Below are 19760 nucleotides of genomic sequence, written 5' to 3' on the forward strand. Positions count from 1 at the left end.
AAACCCTTAGGGATAAATTTAACCAAGGAAGTGAAAAATCTGTACACTGAAGAGTATAAAACATGGATGAAAGAAATTGAAGATGACGCAAATAAATGAAAAGTATTTCATGTTCATAGATCAGAAAAGTTAATATTGCTAAAATGTCCATACTACCTAAGGCAATATAAAGATTTAATAAATCCCCCATTTATCAAAATCCCAATGGGGGCATTCATACTTCACAGAAATAGAAAAATCAACCCTAAAATTTGCTCAAAACTGCAAAAGACCCTGAATAGCCAAAGCAATTATGAGAAAAAAAGTTGGAGGCATCACACTTCTTCTTCATTTAAAATTATATTAAAAGTTATAGTAATCAAAATAATATGATATAGGCATAAAAACAGACACACAGAGCAGTGGAACAGAATAGGCCAAAAATAAATCAAACATACATGGTCAACTGATTTTTGACAAGGGTACCAAAAAGACACAATAAAGAGAGGCTAGTTTCTTCAATAAATGGTACTGGGAAAACTGGATTTCTACATGCAAAAGAATGAACTTGGACCATATCTGACATCAGTCACAAAACTCAGCTCAAAATGAATAAAGGACCTAAATTTAAGACCTGAAACAATAAAACTCTCAGAAGAAAACACAGGGGAAAATCTCCTTGACATTGATCTTGGCAATTATTTCTTGGATGTCACACCAAAAGCACAGGCTACAAAAGGAAGGGAAGGGAAGGAGAGAGAGGGGAGGGGAGGGAGGAAAGAAAGAGAGAGAGATAGAGGGAGGGAGGGAGACTTCAAACTAAAAAGCTTCTCTACAGCAAAGGAAACAATCAAAGTGAAAAGGCAACCTATGGATTGAGAAAAAATATTTTCAAATCATATATTAGATAGGGATTAATATCCAAGATTTATTAAAAAAAAAAACTTACACAACTCAATATCAAGAAAACATATCACTCAATTAAAAACTGGGCAAAGGGGAAGGGTGTGATGGCTCATACCTATAATCCCAGCACACTAGGAAGCTGAGGTGGAAGGATTGCTAGAGGCCAGGAGTTACAGACATAGTGAGACCCTGTTTGTACCCCTACCGCCCCTCTGCCCCTTGCCAAAAAAAAAAAATTAACCAGGCATAGTAGCACCTACCTGATGTCTTAGCTGCTTGAGAGGCTGAGGCAGGAGGATTGCTTGAGCCTAGGAGTTTGAGGCTGCAGTGAGCCATGATTGCACACTGCACTCGAGCTTCAGCAACAGAGTAAGGCTCTGTCTTTCAAAACAAAAACCGAAAAAAAACCACACACACACACCAGAGACGTGAGTAGACGTCTCTTCAGAGATGACATAAAAATTGCTAACACGTGCATGAAAAGATGCTAAACATCACTAATCACCAGGGAAATAAAATTTAAAACCGCTATGAGATTCTACCTCACACCTATTAGAATAGCTATTATCAAAAGGACAAGAGATAAAAATGTTGATGAGAGTGTGGAGAAAGGGAACCCTAGTACACTGTTAGTGGGAATGTAAATTGGTACAACCATTACAGAAAACAGTATAGAGGTTCCTATAGAGATTAAAAATGGAACTGCCATATGACCCAGCAATCCCTCTTCTGGGTATATACCCAAAGGAAATGAAATCACTACCTTGTAAAGATATCTGCATTTCCAAGTTCATTGTAGCATTATTCACAGTAGCCAAGATATGGAAACGACCTAGATGTCCATCAATGGATGAATAAAGAAAATGTAGTGTACACACAGACACACACACACAGGAATATTATTCAGCCTTAAAAAAGGAGATCCTGCCATTTGCCGCAACTTGGCTGGACCTGGAAGACATTCTGCCAAGTGATATAAACTAGACTCAGAAAGAAAAATATTGCATGATGTCACTTACATGTGGAATCTTAAATACACGGAGAACAAAACAGTGATTACCAGGGTCAAGTGTGGAGGGCAGAAAATGGGGAGATATAGGTCAAAGGATACAAAGTAGCAAAAATGTAGAACAAACAAGTTGAAAGAGCTAATGTGTGACATGAGTATGATAGCTAATAATAGTGTATTGTATTTAGCATTTTTGCAAAATTAGTAGATTATATCTATTCTCACCACAAGAAGAACAAATAGGTATCTGAGTGAGATGATGGATATATTAATATGAATTTGTTCCACTATATTAAACTATATTATATAAATAATATAGTAATACTGTTATACAAATAACATAACACTATTATATAAATAATATAGTATAATATATAAATTATAAAAAATATAAGTATATAACACATAATATACTATATTATACGATGATAATATACATGTATCTTACAACATCAGATTGCATGACTTAAACATACACAGTACAATTTATTTGACAAAAAAGAATAGTAAATGCATTAGATGCCCGCTCTGTGTCTGGTGCTCTTCTAAGTGCTTTGCATAATGACTCATTTAATCCTTTGAATAACGAGAGTGGCCCAGATATTACCCTCATTTTACAGGAAAAAAGCTGAAGAACAGAGGGCCTTAAATAACTTGCCCAAGGCCTGTCACCTAGGAAGTGGCAGAACCACGACAAATGGCATCACCAAAGCAGGGAAGGAGTTGTGGAGGCAAGAGGGCTTTTCCTAATACAGAACCATTTACTAAACCTGAGCAAAGGCTAGAAATGAGGGGTTGGGGAGACAGGGGTCAGGCCAGTTCTCCTGGCTTGCTTTGGGTGTGGATGTACATCTGATTGACGTCTCTTCTTGTGCAGGCTGGCCCTGCAGCATGGGGACGGCCATGTTGTGGATTACCTGTCCCAGCCGGTCATCGACTACATCCTCAAAAGCCAGCTGTACATCAATGCCTCCGGCTAGCAGCTACACAGCGCTTGGCTCCACGTTCCCCTCGTCCTCCACCAACACAGCGGCCCCTCCATTTCTGTCAGCCCCCCGTTTCTCTCCTGCCTCTCTGTTTCTCCATCTCCTCGTCTTGACTGTTTTCCCTACTTGCTGACTTAACCCCCCATAGTGTGGGGACCTGCAGAGAACCATGGCATTCCCTATTCCACAGTCATCTTTGGACAGACTTTCCTCTAGTCTCCGGGTTGGGGGTGGGTGAGGAAATGGGGTGGGAGTCGGGGGAAGTGCAGTCCTTGGAGATGTACTGGTGTCCGTCTCCCAGCATGCTCTAGGGAGGCGGCTCTGGTGCCCATCCTCCCAGCATGCTCTGGGGAGGCGGCTCTGGTGCCCATCCTCCCAGCATGCTCTGGGGAGGCAGCTCTGGCTCTCGCCTTCCCAGCATGCCCTTTACTACAAAGGGCTATTTTTCTTTTCTTTCTTTTATTTATTTTTCTTTGTTCACTCCTTGTAGAACTCAGATGAGATCAGTCCATGGTTCTTTATGTTTGTAGTCTTGATGTGCTCCTGTGGTATTACTTCCCCTCTGATAGGACACTGTAGCCAGCCTCAGCACTCAGTGAGTGCATCAGGGCCACACCCAGTAGAGAAGGCCAAGCAACCTCCACTTCTCCAGCACCACACACACACACACACACACACACGCACACACACACACAGCAGTAGCAGCAGCAGCAGCAACTTTTGATCAGGATTGAGATTTTCAGGTTCTGAAACCTGGGAGGCAAATCTGGGTTTTCTCAGAAAAATTTGAATCTATTTCCTTAGTTTCAAAGGACCATTTCCCTATGCTCTGAGCTATGATCACACACAGCCAGTCCATCCTCATTTCCTGGTGGCATCTGTTCGTTTACTTTGTGAGCTGTAGCTGATGGCACAGTGCAAGTTCCCTACCAGCCAGGGATTTCCAAGGGACAGCTGGAGGCCATGCTTAAACACATTCCTGCATCTGAGAAGAATCACATAGGCAGGACCTGATCCAGATCACAGTCGTGTCTTTAATAAAAATATTAGGAGTCCACTCAGCCCTGGAGGTCTTTGCTAACTGGAATTATTTATTATCTGTTGGGCTGGGAAAAGTCTCTTTCATCTTGTAAGTCCCGGATGACCTAAGAGAAAGCAATTTGTTGCCCTGATGATAACTGATGATTTTCACCCTCTCCAGCTGAGGTAACTCCGACAGTGCCTGGGGTCAGCTCCTTCTTGAGAAGCAGTGCCTTAGCCTTGTTTCTGTGGTTGGTTCTAGCCCCTGCAGAGCCCAGAAGCTGCAGGAACTGTCTGAGAAAATCTAACAGAGGAGTGCGTTCCCAGAAGGGAGATCTGGGAGGGGTCAGGAGCCACTAAGTTGTTTCACTCCTTTTTCCCCGAATTTTCTACCTTCCTTTCTGCTCCCGCAGACAGTTTCGCCAGGTTGTTAGGGTCTCACGCATGTCCTGAGGGCCATAAGGAAATTGCTCTCTTGAGCTTTGTGTCTCTCATCCAGTCTCTGGCTCTTGGGTTTCTGGCCTTTGAGCAATAGTCCTTGAGTGCTAGGATTCTCTTATCAAAATCGAGTACCAGCTATGGCCAGGAGGGGCCAGGTAAGACTTGAAAGCAAAGACAATAATCTTTACCACACATTTCACATCTGCAACATCCTTCAATTGCAGGAAAAGGAACTTGATTTAACAGAAGAACATGATAGAGCAGCATCCAAAGGGTCTGTTATTCCTCTTGGATTTTTTGAAATAATCTTCAGAGGAAGGAAGGAAAATCCTATTTTGGGGTCTCAGTGTTTGACTAGGGATCATGAAATAGTAAACTGAAAAAAACTTGAGAGTTCAGTTGATCCGACACTTTCCTTTAAAGGGTGAGGGAGCAGAGGCCCATGGGATTAAATGGCTGGTCCAGGTCAGCCAGCAGGTATAGGGCCTGACAAGAGGATACTGTTTCCCTGACACCTAGGCCGTCATAACACACTCTCCATTTCCTCACGTTGCTGACCAGGTGCCCATGTGATTTCTACACTTCCCAAGCCTTATCCTGGGATCTTTACCTTAAATTATGTCTGTCCCAGGTGCTCCCCACACACAGCTAGTAATGCCAGTCCCAGGGGAGGGTGTGACGGTAAGGAAGGCCACTGCTAGGTTTCCGTTAGAAATAAAGAGATCTCAACAGCTTAAAGGAAATCCCAGAAACTGATTCTGTGAATCCAAGAAAGAATTGCTTTGTGGAGGTGAAGGAAGACCCAGAGATTGCTCAGGATGATGCTATTGCTGGAGAAAGGAAGATGGAAGAGTCTTTGTCCAGGCAGAACAGTCGTAAGCCAGGAAATGAAACAAAGGAAAACAGGAGCCTGAATTTCCTGGGGAAACGTGGCTTGTTCAAGGACCTGGAGTTATGGATGGAATTTATGAGGACCCACATGAGCAGACCTGAGGAAGGCTTATTTCTTTGGTCCACTCTGTTACTAAGCTCTTGTCAATCTGCATTTGGCCTACACTCTGCACTCTTAGTGTGCGGCCGGAAGGCATGTGCGAGTGGAGACGGAAGGTGAGATGAATCAAGACAAAGAACAGGTGCCATAGACGTAGATTTCTAGGAATGAAGCTTTGTGGATGACAAGCGCTGCACTAAAAACAGGTTTCCTATTTAATATAAAAAGAAAGTGAATCTTTTTTTTGGGTAGAATCATCCATTCCCCACTCCACCCTACTCTTCATTTGCTGGGAAAAGGTCAGAGTACAACTGAATCCAGAACAGGATGCTATGACCATGACCCAGCCACAGCCAAAACCAGAAAGATGATTCAGAGTCTGAAGTGGTGCCTCACGTGCCAACAGGATAACCTCTGGGCCCTGACTTCGCCTCTGGGGTCCTGCTCCTTCCTGTAAAGCCCAATCCAAGACTAGCATGGCTCAGAGGTTGTGTGAAAGGCATGAACTGCAACAATCATGTCCAGAGGGGTCTGGAGCTTTGTTTCCTGCCCACCAGCAAAAAGTGTCCCTCCCATGTTTCTGAAAGTGGCTGATGTAAGAACAGGCAGGAGGAAAACCCTTTTTGTCAATGACTGTCCTTAAGGAATGGTCCTCTGGGAGGGCTGTGCTGCTAGTGGGTACCTCAGTCACACACCCCCAACCCCAGGTAGCCTCTAGAGCCTTCTTGCTTTCATTTTCCTTGAATGTACATAGGAACAGCGGGGAAAAGTCTCTTACTGAAGTGCCTGTAACCCAAAGCTAGAGCTTCTAGAGAAGCCGTTCTTCCTGTCTCAGCTTGGCCAGCCTTTCAACAGTGTTCTCTAGTTTCAAGCTCCAGCTTCTCAGAAAGAATTAAAGAACTTGCTGTTCAAATTAAGTAGAAAGTGAGACTCAATAGCTGAAGTACAGCAAAAGGGAGAGAATTACAGGGAGAAACAACTTGTACTTTAGCAGCCCAAACCTACTCTCCCCAAACTCACACACACACACACACACACACACACACACACACACACACACACACTTTTAGGGGACTAAGAGAGAGAAGCATGTTATTACATTTTACTCATCCAAACAGTAATGCAAAAATAAAAACGATAGAATATGAAAAGCTCAGGATCTCTCCCAAGGCTACCTACTGCAGGAGGGCCAACAGGTGAGATGGGAAGAATGGAAACAGGGACCGATTTTGTAGCTCATACAATTAGGACACCTTAGGAATAGCACTGTAGTAATGGCGATGAATATGCTCTGCCAAATTCATCCAGTCTTCACCTTCTTATAGCTGCCCTGTACACTCGCCTCTTCATGTGGTCTCTTTGTAGCGTGAGTTTGGAGTGTCCTATTAGCCTGTTCTGGTTAGGAATGAGTTAACGGCTCTTTCCTGCCATCTTAGTCTAGTCCTGGGGCTGAGGATTCAGCTGGATCCACATGGTCTTGAGGGTTGGCATGGGGAGGGGGAAGCTTTTTTTGAATCACTTTTTGAACACATAATCTGCCATTTTAAGAGTAAGATTTGCTTTATGGAAATCAATTCATTAATAAAAAATGATATTCAAGTTGCAATACCATTTCACAGTGAAATATTTTGAGTAAAATTTTGTTGCTAGAATAGTCATGGGCAAGAGTTTTATGCAAAATGTTTCAATTATGTTAATAAATAAGACAATGCTACTAGACTCTTGTGTCTTGGTCTAGAACCTTCTCTGTGATTTGCAGCATTAATCACTTTTTCTTCATAATCTTACTTGACAGGAGACAACAGTTGTAAAAATGTACTTAGAACAAGCGGTTTCCAGCCTAGTTCAGCTCATGCCACATGTGTAATATTAAAGTATGTATAGCCACACCCAAGGATGATAAAGGAAAGAATAATTAGTAATTTTGTAAATTATGTCTCCGTTTTCTTCGTTTTAAAAAAATTAAATCTCAGATCTTGACGAATTTGCATAGTCCAGTGTTGGTTAACTTTGGCTCCTTAATGAAATTAGTACTTTATGAAACAAAATTGTATTTGTGAAAATTAAAAACTTGAACAACTTTTTAGCATGAAAAGATCTTAACTGAAACAGAGCTTGTTAAACTCGCAATTTTCTTTGGCAATGCAAACAAGCAAAAGTGAATAATTTGTTAACTGTTCAATCCTGCTGTCATTATTAGTTCTTATTTCACCTTCAGTTATATCACACAACATGTATTGGGTTAGGTGTGAATGGTGATTGCCATTAACTAATTATCAGATATGATTCAGAAGGTGAGGCACTAATTCCCTGTTAGGCCAGCTCATTGAAGGATTAGCTGTTTGTCAGATTCATTTTTTTAAATGAATCATTCAGTTCTTGGGGTTCTTAGTAGTTTTTTCATATATATATATATATTTGCTTAAAATTGAGATGTGGCAGCTTTGTGTGCATCCATGTGGGTTTCATGGCACATCATCATGATACTTGATATGCTTGTAAATGATCACTTGTGTTTACATTTGCTATTTTGTTCACAAAGCTGAACACTGTTTTTCTTCCCTTGTCCTGAGAGTACATAATGATGAGAGCTCATTTATTTGTTTTTTGTTTGCTGGTTGGTCGGTGTTTTGTTTTTTTTTTTGAGACAGAGTTTCGCTCTTGTTGCCCAGAGTGCAGTGCAATGGTGCAATCTCAGCTCTCTGCAACCTCTGCCTCCTGGGTTTGAGTGATTCTTCTGCCTCAGCCTCCAGAGTAGCTGGAATTACAAGTGCCTGCCACCACGCCCAGCTAATTTTTGTATTTTTAGTAGAGAAGGGGTTTCATCATCTTGGCCAGGCTGGTCTCAAGCTCTTGACTTCAGGTGATCCGCCTGCCTCGGCCTCCCAAAGTGCTGGGATTACAGGCATTGGGCCACAGCGCCCAGCCGAGAGCTCATTTAAAACAAAATATAAACACTGGTTTAATCTGCTAACTTTAAAATATAAATACTAAATATGAATTAACATATGTGCACATACACATTTCTTCCCTTATGACCTATTTATAAGCTCTAGATCTTTGGATTTCCTAGAAAGTTCCATGTAGCCAATAGTATAAAGAAAGGACAGAAAAATTCTAATCTATGTCCTCCAGATGGGAAAACTGAACCACAGCAAGAATCTATAACATTTCCATCACCATGCAAAACATTAAAAGAAGACATGATAAACATATTCCTGGCCCTTGAGACTTGTTCAAAACATTGAATATTATTACTGAGTGTCTTCTTATCCTTTTCTCCAGCCTGCTAAGAGGCTGAGAGAAGTGCTGGAGAGTACTGACAAGAAACCACATCATCAGAGAAGACCGGAAATACATCTGCTAAGAAGTTATAGTCTATGGGTAGTTTCCTTTCCACCCCTTTCTCCAAACAGAATTCCCTAAGAGTTAAAGCAGATGATGATGTATGTAATAGCCTACCAACAGCATGATTAATCATAAACACTCAGAAGAGAAGTACAAGAAAGCTTTGCTATGAACTACTAATATTGCAAAGAAATCAGAAGGAAAGCTTCCTTATCTTGGCTGGGTCAGCTCAAGGACTGACAACATGAGGCTAGGTCCTGGGGAAGCCACATCCCCTTCTCTCTTCTTAGAGATAACTTTTCAGGTCCTCAGAAAAGATAATTATTTCTACACCAAGGGGAGTCTTATAAGTCATTCTTATATTTCCATCAGTACTCAGGTATCATCTCCCATTTGTCAGGGAAGACAGTCTTATGACTTTTTAAACAATCTATCCCATTGCCAAGACAGGATTACAAATTCATTTTCATGGAAGGTAAAGCAAAGTGATCAGACCCATCAGAATTTGGGGGTCAATGTGGACAGAAGCAGAATTCTTTCCTAAGCCACTTGGGTAGAGGGCCAATTCAAGATCTTAATTTAGTACATATTAACTTCTTGAAAAGCATGACATATGCACTGCAAACTATTAGTTTTACCTTCATTTTATAACTGATGAAAAAGATAAGAATGTTAATTATACCCCCCCACCACCACCCAGCTAGAGTTGTTCTAGAAATAAATTTTTATGCTTAGGAGACAGCATCAGTTAAACCTCATAAAATCCCATTGACAGCATCATCAATCTCTATGGTTGGAAAGGGCAAAGTAAGATGCTCAGAAGAAGGAAATGAAGATGCTAACCCTAGGACCTATTGCCGTTTCTGTGGTGTTTTCCTTTCTATTGCTTTGGCACTTCCATCATAGGCTTAGAGTTAGTAAATCAGAAACTGACCCCAGGCATCTGACAATTGTTCTTTATTTAAAATTATGTTCAGGAAAATCCAAGGAAATACAGAAGTAAGGCAGCACCATAGTCTTCCCAGCTGAGGTGGAAGTACCTTTGGTTTCTCCAGCAATTCCCATTGGTGTTATCATGACTCAATAGTCTGTTGCAATCAGTTTTAGTTCCAGAGTGACAGCTGGAATGCAAAGAAATGTGCACAACCCAGAGCTCTCTCAGCTTTGCCAAAACTCAAGTGCCCCCGTGGGAGGGTCTTGCAACATATGTTCTGTTGAGCAAAGAGGTTGCAAACCAAGCCGTTATTGCAATAAACACTACTGTAACAAACAAGGTTTGTAAGTTTAAATTTATTTTTTAAAAATGCTTGTCTTCCTCACTAGACAATCAACTCTATGAGGGCAGAGACTATGTCAACACTGTACCACCCGCCCCTGGCACACAGTAGTTACTCAATAAATATATGTTGGAAGGATGGATGGAGGATGGAAGGATGGATGGAAGGATGAATGGAGGGATGGATGGAACCCAGCTGAAGTGTGAGTAGGAACGTCCTCTGTTATGGATAGAGGGAAGAGAGGGGAGACTGAGAAGATACAATAAAATACATTGATGCATATCATTTTTGGTGTTTGAAAAGTAGGGCTGAATTAGGACTAATAAATCTAGAGAATTTTACTTCTTATAATGCACAAGCCACAGTTTTCTATCACTTTGAAACTGAAAAAGCAAATGCCTTCCCAATATTTGCTTTGCTTTTGAAATGCTTTAATAAAAATGCAATCTCTAAGTTGCCATGGCATCATTTAGAGAAAGGATATCATGCCCAGGTCCAGAACTTGAAGGTGGCAGGAACCAGTAGGCAACATTGCTCGAAATGGGCCTGTCTTACAGGTCCTCACTCCAACACTGCTCACTTCTTCCAGCTTGAAAGTGGAGAACATGTTCACATGCTGGGTGGTAAGCAGGAGGAACTCTGATCAGCAGGAAGCTTGCAGTGGACAATATGAGGCAATAGTATTTGACTGGCCACAGCGTGACTGGGTTGCACACTGTTCTGACATTAGGAAGAATTTTATGCCTGGGCAAAGTCAAAGTTTTTTCCTTTAGTCACTTTACTTCAAGAATAAATTGACTATAATCCAACGGTACTTGTCCAAATTCCAGGACTCCATTTATAACCATTCTGAGGCAAACATCTGCCTGTGCAGTTTGTCCTTCCATCCAGTCCATTCTTTGGGGTCCAGATCCTTGGTCAGTCTCACACGCAGTGTTATCTGCCTCACTGCCCAGCAACAGGAAGTAAGGAGTATCATACTGGTGCAATAAGACAGCCACCTGGCCACAGGTTCAGGGATGGGGTCAGGTCAGTTGACCTGAGCATATCCATTAAACATGTTCAAATGTCCCCACCCACCCACATGACATGGCTTCTGAGCCCTAAGATCTGTATCCCAAGAGCCTCAGTTGAGAAATCTCTATGGCAGCTTCACTGTTGCTCAAGAGCCTGGGTATTGTAGCAGCCTGGGGGCAGGTTGTCCCTAATGTTCTCCAAGTTCTTCACATCAGCCAGAATCCCATCTATGCTTGTCTCCAGCAAATGGAGGTGGCCCCTCTGCCGGCGTGCCCTCTCTTCCAGCTCTGACATCATGGGCCGCAGTTGGCTGTTGATCTGGGTCTTGGCTCGGGAAAGCTTCTGCTCCAATAAGAACAGCCCCTCTTCATCTACACTGGCAGGCTGGTCTATTTCAGGGAATGAGACAGGAATTAACATAAAAAAGCTGTGAACACGTGTCCCCTTCTATACTCATAACTAATCCCTGTTTCCACTTGCCTAAAGCAAATAGTATGCCATGAATTTTAAAAGCTCATTTTGAATTAGAAATCATCGAGAAAGAGTTCTGAAAGAGCTAGCCTAGTTACTGAGCTATGAACAACCCTGTTCAAGACTCTGAGGTCTCTAATTTAGTAACGTGATGTCTGGAGTTTTCCTTTTGTGTTAGGGTCAATAGTTTATGCTCTGAAAAAAAAAAATAAGAAGACTGAAGGTCACTGGGGACTGAACACTATCCAAGGTGTTTGCCTAACATAGGTCACTGCTAGGATTAGAATCAACTCCAAATTATGCTTTCCGAACCACCCTTAAGAAACATCTCACTGTTTTCTATTAGAAGACTTTTAGAAACTGGCTGAGTTTCAGGGTTGTAGAGGCCAAGGTATGCTTTGCCATTTGGGGAATGGATTCCAGCTGCTAAAAATTAATGTCAGACATCATTCCAGCCTGAAACAGCAATAATCTAGCTATATATTATTTTATTTCCAATATAAAATGTAATCACATTTGTGCAGGTGTAATTTACCCACAGACGATCTAAAATTAATGTCAGTATGAAGGGCACCTGGCCAGACCCATTTAGTTCAAATAGGTTTGAGTGGCTCTTGATCAACTCAAACTCAAGGTCAAGCTGCCTCACATATCTGAGCTGAAGTGCCAGTATTTGACTGCATGAGTTTATTAATTAAGAAACGACAACAAATACTCTCTTATTGCTCCAGGACTCAAGAGAGCACACAGAGTAGAAACAACACTGTAACAAAACTGTGGATCCAAATGGATCTGTCTTTCACTTGGGGTCAGGGAGATTGAAGAATTTAAGATTTTATGACATGCAGAGGAAGTTAAGTAAGCTTAGGAACAAAATAACCTTGTCTATGGGAAGGTGGCATGAGTTACTAGAAAACAGTATGAGCATTAGAGGCAAAAAGATCTCAGTCTGGATCCTGCCTCTACGATTTACTATGTAACCGGACGTTACTAACATCTGAGCCTCAGTTCAGTCCTTCATGAAATAAAATAATAAGAACGATAAAACCCACAGTAGAGGACTTTTACAAGACAAATGATATTACACCATGAAAACACCTGGCATGGTACCTGACACCTAGTAAATGTTTAATAGCACCCATCCACCCTGCTCTCCCTACTCTCATATTCTCTTTGAAGGGCTCATTAGTGTCATTGACTTTTTTGAGAACACTAAAAAATGCTGCTAAAGTTTCAACTGCGGAGGTTTTTGTTTTTTCTTCTTTATTTCCTTTTTTTTCCTCAATCCTCTGAGGGCATTTTACTCTTTTGGGCTCATTGGATCACAAAGCAGACCCAAGACTATAACAGCACAGATGATATTGGCCTCTCAGGGTATTGATGACACCCACAGAAAAATCCAGTTTTAAAGTTGTTCAGCTGAACTGGAATAGTGGAGCCAAGCCTTTTCCTGAATGTCATTAGAATCTGTGACCAAATCCCTAGTTCCATATCTGCTGCAGTCCAAGCTTGATAAAATAGTCCAAATGAGGGTTTGATGTCAGCTCTATCTAAATCCAGAAGTTTAACCAAAATCAGTTGTCTTTTTGGAGTCTTCCTGTAGGGAAACCTGATTTTCTGCCTTCAGATCTTCCTAAAATTATCTCATGAGCCTACAATCGTCACATTTCTTCTGGGTTATTTACCCACGCAGTTCCTTTATCTTACTGGTTACATCAAGGTATAACATTGGTCTGGGGAGGAAACTTTAGTAGAATCGGCAAGTGAGTCTTTTTTTTTTCTTTTCTTTTTCTTTTTTTGAGACAGAGTCTCGCTCTGGTGCCCAGGCTGGAGTGCAGTGGCGTGATCTCAGCTCCCTGCAACCTCCGCCCACCGGGTTCAAGCAATTCTCCTGCCTTAGCCTCCAGGGTAGCGGGGATTACAGGCGCCCACCACCATGCCTGGCTAATTTTTGTATTTTTAGTAGAGACAGGGTTTTACCATGTTGGCCAGGCTGGTTTTGAACTCCTGACCTCAGTGATCCAACCGCTTCAGCCTCCCAAAGTGCTAGGATTACAGGTGTGAGCCACCACAACCAGCCGGCAAGTGATTCTTGACTTCACAGACTGTGAGACTCTTCCTTCACGTCTTTCCAGCCACCACTCTACTGCCTTAGAGCAGCCTCCTTTCATTTCTCTCCTCAATTATTTCAACAATATCCTAAGTGGCCTCAACCTGCCTTCTGTCTAACCCCACTTCAAACTCTCCTCCACTTGGCTGCCCTAGTGATCTTTCTGAAATATACAGCGGTGATGTTATTCCTCTGCTTAAAACTGTCCACTGGCTTCTCAGGATCCAGGCCAGACTCCTTAGCAGGATTCCCAAGCTGTCTTGTGTTCTATGAAGTTGGTTGTATACACGCGGTTCTTTGGCCCACAGACCTTTACCCCCAAGTGCAATAGGTATTCAGTGACCCATCTTCACAATGGTAAAATGGGGTCCTATAAATGTAAGGGAACATGCCCAAAGTATCTGGGCCTGGAAACAAAGCACATTTACTGATATTTTTAAGGAAAGCTGAGAGTCCCCTTCACTGAGAATAGGTATAGTGAGTGTTCTGGAGCAAAGCCCTGGAGCACTGAGCTGGAAGGCTGTGTGTACTTCACATACCCATCAGATGCAGGAGGCCGTCCAATGTGTTGAGCGTGTCTTGGATTGTAACCCCGGCTTTCTTGGCTCTGGCATCAACTCTCTGGGCTTCTGTAATCACCTGAGGACACATAAACACAAAACAGCCTTGAAAAGGTATTTTCCATGTTGACAAGTTGAAAGGGATCTCCCGTGGAAAGCAACAGGAACTCACCATCTGTACTGTGTCCATATTCGCGTCAAACTCCAGCTCCTTCCTTTCCAGCTCTCCTTCCACTTCCCTCATCTCACTCTTTAGAGAGGCCAGTCCCTTTTCCATGGCCAAGGCTCCATCTGCTGTCACATTGGCTTCCAAGTTCAGACTCCCAATCTCCTGAGAGAAGAAAAGGAGCCAGGGACGGAAGGAGAGATAGGGGTGAGGCACAAAAACATCCTAAAGACAACGGTAGAAAAAATACAGCTGCAGCCGGTCCCTGATGGAGTAAGATAGATGAATAATGAGAGAATCCGACTCGGGGACACAGCCTTTGCCAAGTTCTGCCTCAAACAAGCTAATTTGGGGGTATGTTTTTAGGGACTAGGAAGGTCAGGACCAAGACACTGCCTCCCTCTCAGTTCAGTGTTCACCAAATGTTGAACAGAGTTAGGAACCATTTGGGAAAACCCAGAGGGCAAGAAATATCATTCTCTGTCAAGAATCTTTGCTGCCATGATCTTTTAATCTGGGGCTGCCATGGGCCACAACAGGGCTCTGAGCCTTAGGGGTCAAAATAAGCTCAATGCTCTCCTTCCTTCCATACCATCCTCGTGTTTGGTGCTACTGGCACCAAAACACATGTCGATTTCTCTTTACCTTTTCTATGTCACTGGAAATCTCCAGCGCCTCCCCTGCCTCATTCTTTGCCCTCTGCGCATCAGCAGCAGCACTCCCCAGGGCTCTTTCTGCTTGCTGTGTCTTGTCACTGGCATCTGCCACCTTCTGGCTGATGTAGGAGAGTCTCTTCATGGCTTCTTCAGCTTCTGCTTTTCTATCTTCCACCTGCAGGTCAAACTCTGAAATGAAGAAATACAAAAAAACCTGCCATGAAGACGAAAGCAAACTTACAAATAAGTGAAAAAGGCTGACATTGTAAAAAAAAATTCCTGAAAGAGTGTTATTACTGACTGGGGATGAGGGTGTGGGAAGTTGCAGCTGGAATTAACTTTCTTATCTAAGAGAAAGCATCATCATTATTATTATTATTATTATTATTATTATTATTATTATTACTAGAGATGGGGTTTCACCATATTGGCCAGGCTGGTCTCGAACTCCTGACCTCAAGTGATCTACCCACCTCAGCCTCCCAAAGTGCTGGGATTACAGGCGTGAGTCACTCTGCCCAGCCAAGAAAGCATCTTAAAAGATGCATTAGAAGGGTTATAATTATTTCTTTGCTTAGAGAAACCAACAATCAGCCTGCCCTGAGTTCTGCAGCACTGCAAGTGTATCAAAACTGCAGAGTGGATCAGATTCAAGTAGAATCTTTGAAGCCCAAAGCATCAAGCGAGAGCTTTAAGCCCTAAGCTCCAATGATAAGAATTGGGGTTAGGTTTGAATGGGTAGAAAGGTACTTTCCATGAAGAAAATTCCAAGATTTTAGAAATGTTTCTTTTTTGTGTTTTAGTGAAGAAGCCTGAAATTTTAGGTCTCTGCAAGACAAAAACCCAAATCTCCTGGGATCTAGATGCAGTGACAAAGGTTTCTCTGTTACCACCACAAAGAAACATATCAGTTCCATACTGGAACAAACCAGACTACAAAGGAAAAGGAAAAACGTTTGCACAGTAGTGGTATGTTGCATCTGTGAGGGACCCTGGAGATCACAGAGTTTAATCTTGTCTCTTTAAAGGGGAAGGTACTAGGTTCTTAAAAGGTCATGTCACTTGCCTATGGTCACACATCTCGTCTGGCCTGGTCAGGTGGCCCCGCAGAGATCGGAACTCAAGGCTTCTGACATCTAGCTCTATTATTACTACTACATTAAATAGTAATATGTTAACATTTTCTTTAGAAAGATATTTACTATCTATTAATATCCCAATATATCTACCACTTAGAGAGATATATGAGAATTCAAAGGAAATCAGTCATGGCTATACCCTTAAAATACACGAGTGACCTGAACCATGAAGTACTAACCTCTGAGGTTTTTAAGGATGCTCTCAACTTCATAAAAAGTGGCATTGCCCATACTTAGTGCTTCTTGTGCTCTGTTTTTAGCAAGATTGGCACGGGAAAGCAGCTGATCTGATTTCTGTAAAAAGGCAGACAGAACAAGATTAGAGAAAATACATTCCTGCTGGCAAAATCACTCTTACACATTTCTCTTCATGACAGCAGATCGCTGTGATTCACTGCAGAGTCTAGGGGTGCTGTAGCAAACCCCTCTACAATCTGGGACAAAGCAAACTTTGTAAGTCCACAACACATTCCATATAGAGAACGGTCAAACTCTAGTCTACCATCAGGAACAGGAATAGTTTTATAAATCAAAATTTTTAACTTTAGATATTTCCTGAAGCCAAATAGTAGATTGAACTAGATGAAAATTAGACCCAAGAGGCCTAGGTCCTATTCCTAGGTTTGAGGGCTGACTCAGTGGATGGAGCTGAGCTAATCATACCAAGATCTCTGCATCTCTGCATTGTGCACTTATCCAGTAATAGGTTTAATATGGGAGAAATTCTTTCCAGAGACTAGGATTGGGGTTAAAGAACAAGGAAACGGATAACGAGAAGGCTAAATACTCTTCCCACTCTAAAACAGGAACGGTCAACATGGAGACAAAGCTGAACGGCTGAACAATATTATGGCACCACCACAAGCAGTGACTTCATTGTTCATTTTTCCAGAAACAGGGTCTTGCTCTGTCACCCAGGCTGGAGTACAGTGGCACACTCATGGCTCACTGCAGCCTCGAGCTCCTAAGCTCAGGTGATCCTCCCGCCTCAGCCTCTCAAGTAGCTAGGACTATAGGCATGTGTCACTATGCCCAGCAATTTTTTTTATTTTTTATTCTTTGTAGAGATGGGGGCCTCCCTATGTTGCCTATGCTGGCCTCAAACTCCTGGGTTCAAGTGATCCTCCTGGTTCAGCCTCCGAAAATGCTGGAATTAGAGGGATGAGCCACCCACCATGCCTGGCCAGAGAGCTTTTGATCATTCTTCTTGCCATATGTATTCATATGGTAGGCATTCGATACATGTTTATTGAGCAAATGAATTAACAAAAGAATACCTCTCTCCCATTCTTTCCATTCTGTAAGAGCTGCTGTATTTCTTCTTCCCAGTTTCCCAGATTCTTTTGTGCACGCTTCAGCACATCCATATGCCTGGTCACCAGGCTTGAGAGCGAATCAGCTTTTTGTTTGATCCTCTTTACTTCTTCTGCCTGTGAGCCCAAAGAAACCAGGAAGTCTGACTTTCTGCTTACGAGTTACCAGGCCAGCCTTGTTAGGACCTGGCACCATTGTTTGAAAATAGCAACAGCCTTAAGAAGCCAAGAAAATAGTCACTAGCCATCCAGACCCAAAACCTAACAGAAATGAGCCAGTATGCCCAATGAAAGTAAGGCAGTAGGTTATCCAAACGTCAAACAGGCTTTGTCTCTGTTCTTTTTTAATTTTTTAATGTTTACATGTTAGTTTATATATTCATGGGAACATATATCCATGGGAATTGTGAATTTTTTTCTGTAGGTAGTAAACAAAATCTTCTTAATCTAATAAGTTTGAAATTGTTAAGGGAAACGATGGCAGAAACAATGTAAAACTTTTGAGAACAAGTCATCTCAGAGTGGCTGTACATAGGGATATTCTATAGGTTGGACTTAAGTGTAAATAATTTCCCACAGGTTTCAACAGTCCCCAGAACTAAGGAAGATATATAAAACTTTTTTTTTTGAGGCAGAGTTTTGCTCTTGTCACCCAGGCTGGAGTGCAATGGTGCTATCTCAACCCACTGCAACCTCCACCTCCAGGGTTCAAGTAATTCTCCTGCCTCAGCCTCCCAAGTAGCTGGGATTACAGGCACCTGCCACCACATCCGGCTAATTTTTTGTATTTTTAGTAAAGATGGGGTTTCGCCATATTGGCCAGGCTGGTCTCAAACTCCTGACCTCAGGTGATCCACCCGCCTCGGCCTCCCAAAGTGCTGGGATTACAGGCATGAGCCACTGCACCTGGCCATATATAAAACTTTTAGCCAGTAATAGGTTTAATATGGGACAAAGCCTTTCCAGAGACTAGGATTGGGGTTTAAGAACAATCATATGAGATATGAATAATGAGAAGGCCAAATACTCTTCCCACTCTAAAACAGGAATGGTCAACATGGAGAAAAAGCAGAATGGTTGAACAATATTATGGCACCGCCAGAGAAGAAAGCATTGATAGCACTCCTTCTGTAATCAAGCACACAGGCCAGATACCCTCACCTGAATGGATTGATCATTGAGTCCCTGAAGCTGAGACACCGAATCCAGGAGACGGAGACTGTGCTGATAAGACCTGTCTGCTTCAATTTCCGCTTGAGTGGCCTCTCTTGTCAACTGCTGGGCCAAGGACTTGGTTTTCTCCAATCTAGTGTTGGGGGTGGGGTGAGGAGGGATTGGTAATAAAAAGAAGACTTTGAAAATTCTTTTTTTTTTTTTTTTTTTTTTTGAGACAGGGTCTCATTCTGTTGTCCAGGCTGGGGGCAATGGCACAATCACAGCTCACTGCCACCTCATCAGCCTCCCAAGTAGCTGGGACTACAAGTGTGAGCCACTGCACCTGCCCCACCCCCCCCATACACTTTTATTAAATAAAAGCAAAATTTCACTCTGTTGTCTTTAAAGTACGTAGTTGAAATAACCAGAAGAACCAAACAAAACTACTTATCGGATATGTGTCCCCTCCAGTAAACATAAGCCTTTTCATTTACACAGATTAGGTAAGAAAATTTCAATCCCAAGTTCTACACTTCTTGATAACAGAAATGTATCATATTATTTTTTCATATTTTTATATCTCCTCATGCCATCAGATGGGTTTACTCTCACCCTTCAAACACCAGAGGGTGACTATATCTCCAAGTATTGTCATCTCAATCAAAACATAAATTTTATTCAGACGAATGAATCTCTTCTTCTTCCAGTCTTAAAGATAACTGCTTTTCCCCAAAGTAAAACTCTCGTGCCTCTTATTATCATTAACAATATATTTTTATGGCTAACATGGTGCCCCTCAAGTACTAGCATTATACCCTGCGAGTATCCAAGGTATACTGATCCACGCGAGGACCCGTAGGAACGTACTTTCCCACAAGCCCTTGCACCACAGCATGGTCCGGGCTGCTGCCTCCGCTTCCGCCTCCTTCAGCCAGTGCCCTACGCACCAATGAGAGGGCTTGTTTGGAATAGTCCTCAGTTTCCCTTGTCAGTTGCTCCATGTTACTGGCTGACTCAACGTGGCTGTAAGGATTAAAAACAAAAGAATAAGAGTTTTCACAGCAAAGGGCTTCCTTTCAATTGTTCAGTTAAACGAAGGGCAAGGGGCACGGGAGCTGGTTTGATTCAGAAAAACCCTACAGAACTGACCCAAATGATATGGAATTGGAGGTGCTATCAAGAAGCAGAAGATGATTTGGAGAATTCGCCTCGTGTC

General features: G+C 42.3%; 2 protein-coding genes across 3 annotated transcripts in view; one reads left to right on the forward strand and one right to left on the reverse strand.

The window, feature by feature from the left end:
* Window positions 1–7051, forward strand: part of NMNAT2 (nicotinamide nucleotide adenylyltransferase 2) — a 172465-nt gene extending 165414 nt beyond the window's left edge. Inside the window, exon 11 of the mRNA XM_032291188.1 lies at window positions 2772–7051. Coding sequence (XP_032147079.1) covers window positions 2772–2874 — 103 coding nt within the window. The 3' untranslated portion in view covers window positions 2875–7051. The remainder of the gene's footprint in view (window positions 1–2771) is intronic.
* The window catches only part of LAMC2 (laminin subunit gamma 2), a 74228-nt gene that overhangs the window by 5220 nt on the left and 49248 nt on the right, over window positions 1–19760 (reverse strand). Inside the window, exons 16-23 of one of the 2 annotated variants that reach the window (XM_032291186.1) lie at window positions 19412–19567; window positions 18551–18695; window positions 17354–17506; window positions 16256–16370; window positions 14927–15126; window positions 14288–14446; window positions 14095–14194; window positions 9623–11363 (exon numbers count right to left, since the gene is read on the reverse strand). In XM_032291186.1, the coding sequence (XP_032147077.1) occupies window positions 11110–11363; window positions 14095–14194; window positions 14288–14446; window positions 14927–15126; window positions 16256–16370; window positions 17354–17506; window positions 18551–18695; window positions 19412–19567 (1282 nt within the window). In that variant the 3' untranslated portion in view covers window positions 9623–11109. Of the gene's footprint in view, window positions 1–9622; window positions 11364–14094; window positions 14195–14287; window positions 14447–14926; window positions 15127–16255; window positions 16371–17353; window positions 17507–18550; window positions 18696–19411; window positions 19568–19760 lie in introns of those variants that run through there. The other variant, XM_032291187.1, reaches the window with a different exon arrangement.

The sequence above is a fragment of the Sapajus apella genome, unplaced genomic scaffold (assembly GCF_009761245.1).
Source record: "Sapajus apella isolate SASKATOON/1434 unplaced genomic scaffold, GSC_monkey_1.0 scaffold25, whole genome shotgun sequence".
In the NCBI taxonomy this organism is placed as follows: Eukaryota; Metazoa; Chordata; class Mammalia; order Primates; family Cebidae; genus Sapajus; species Sapajus apella.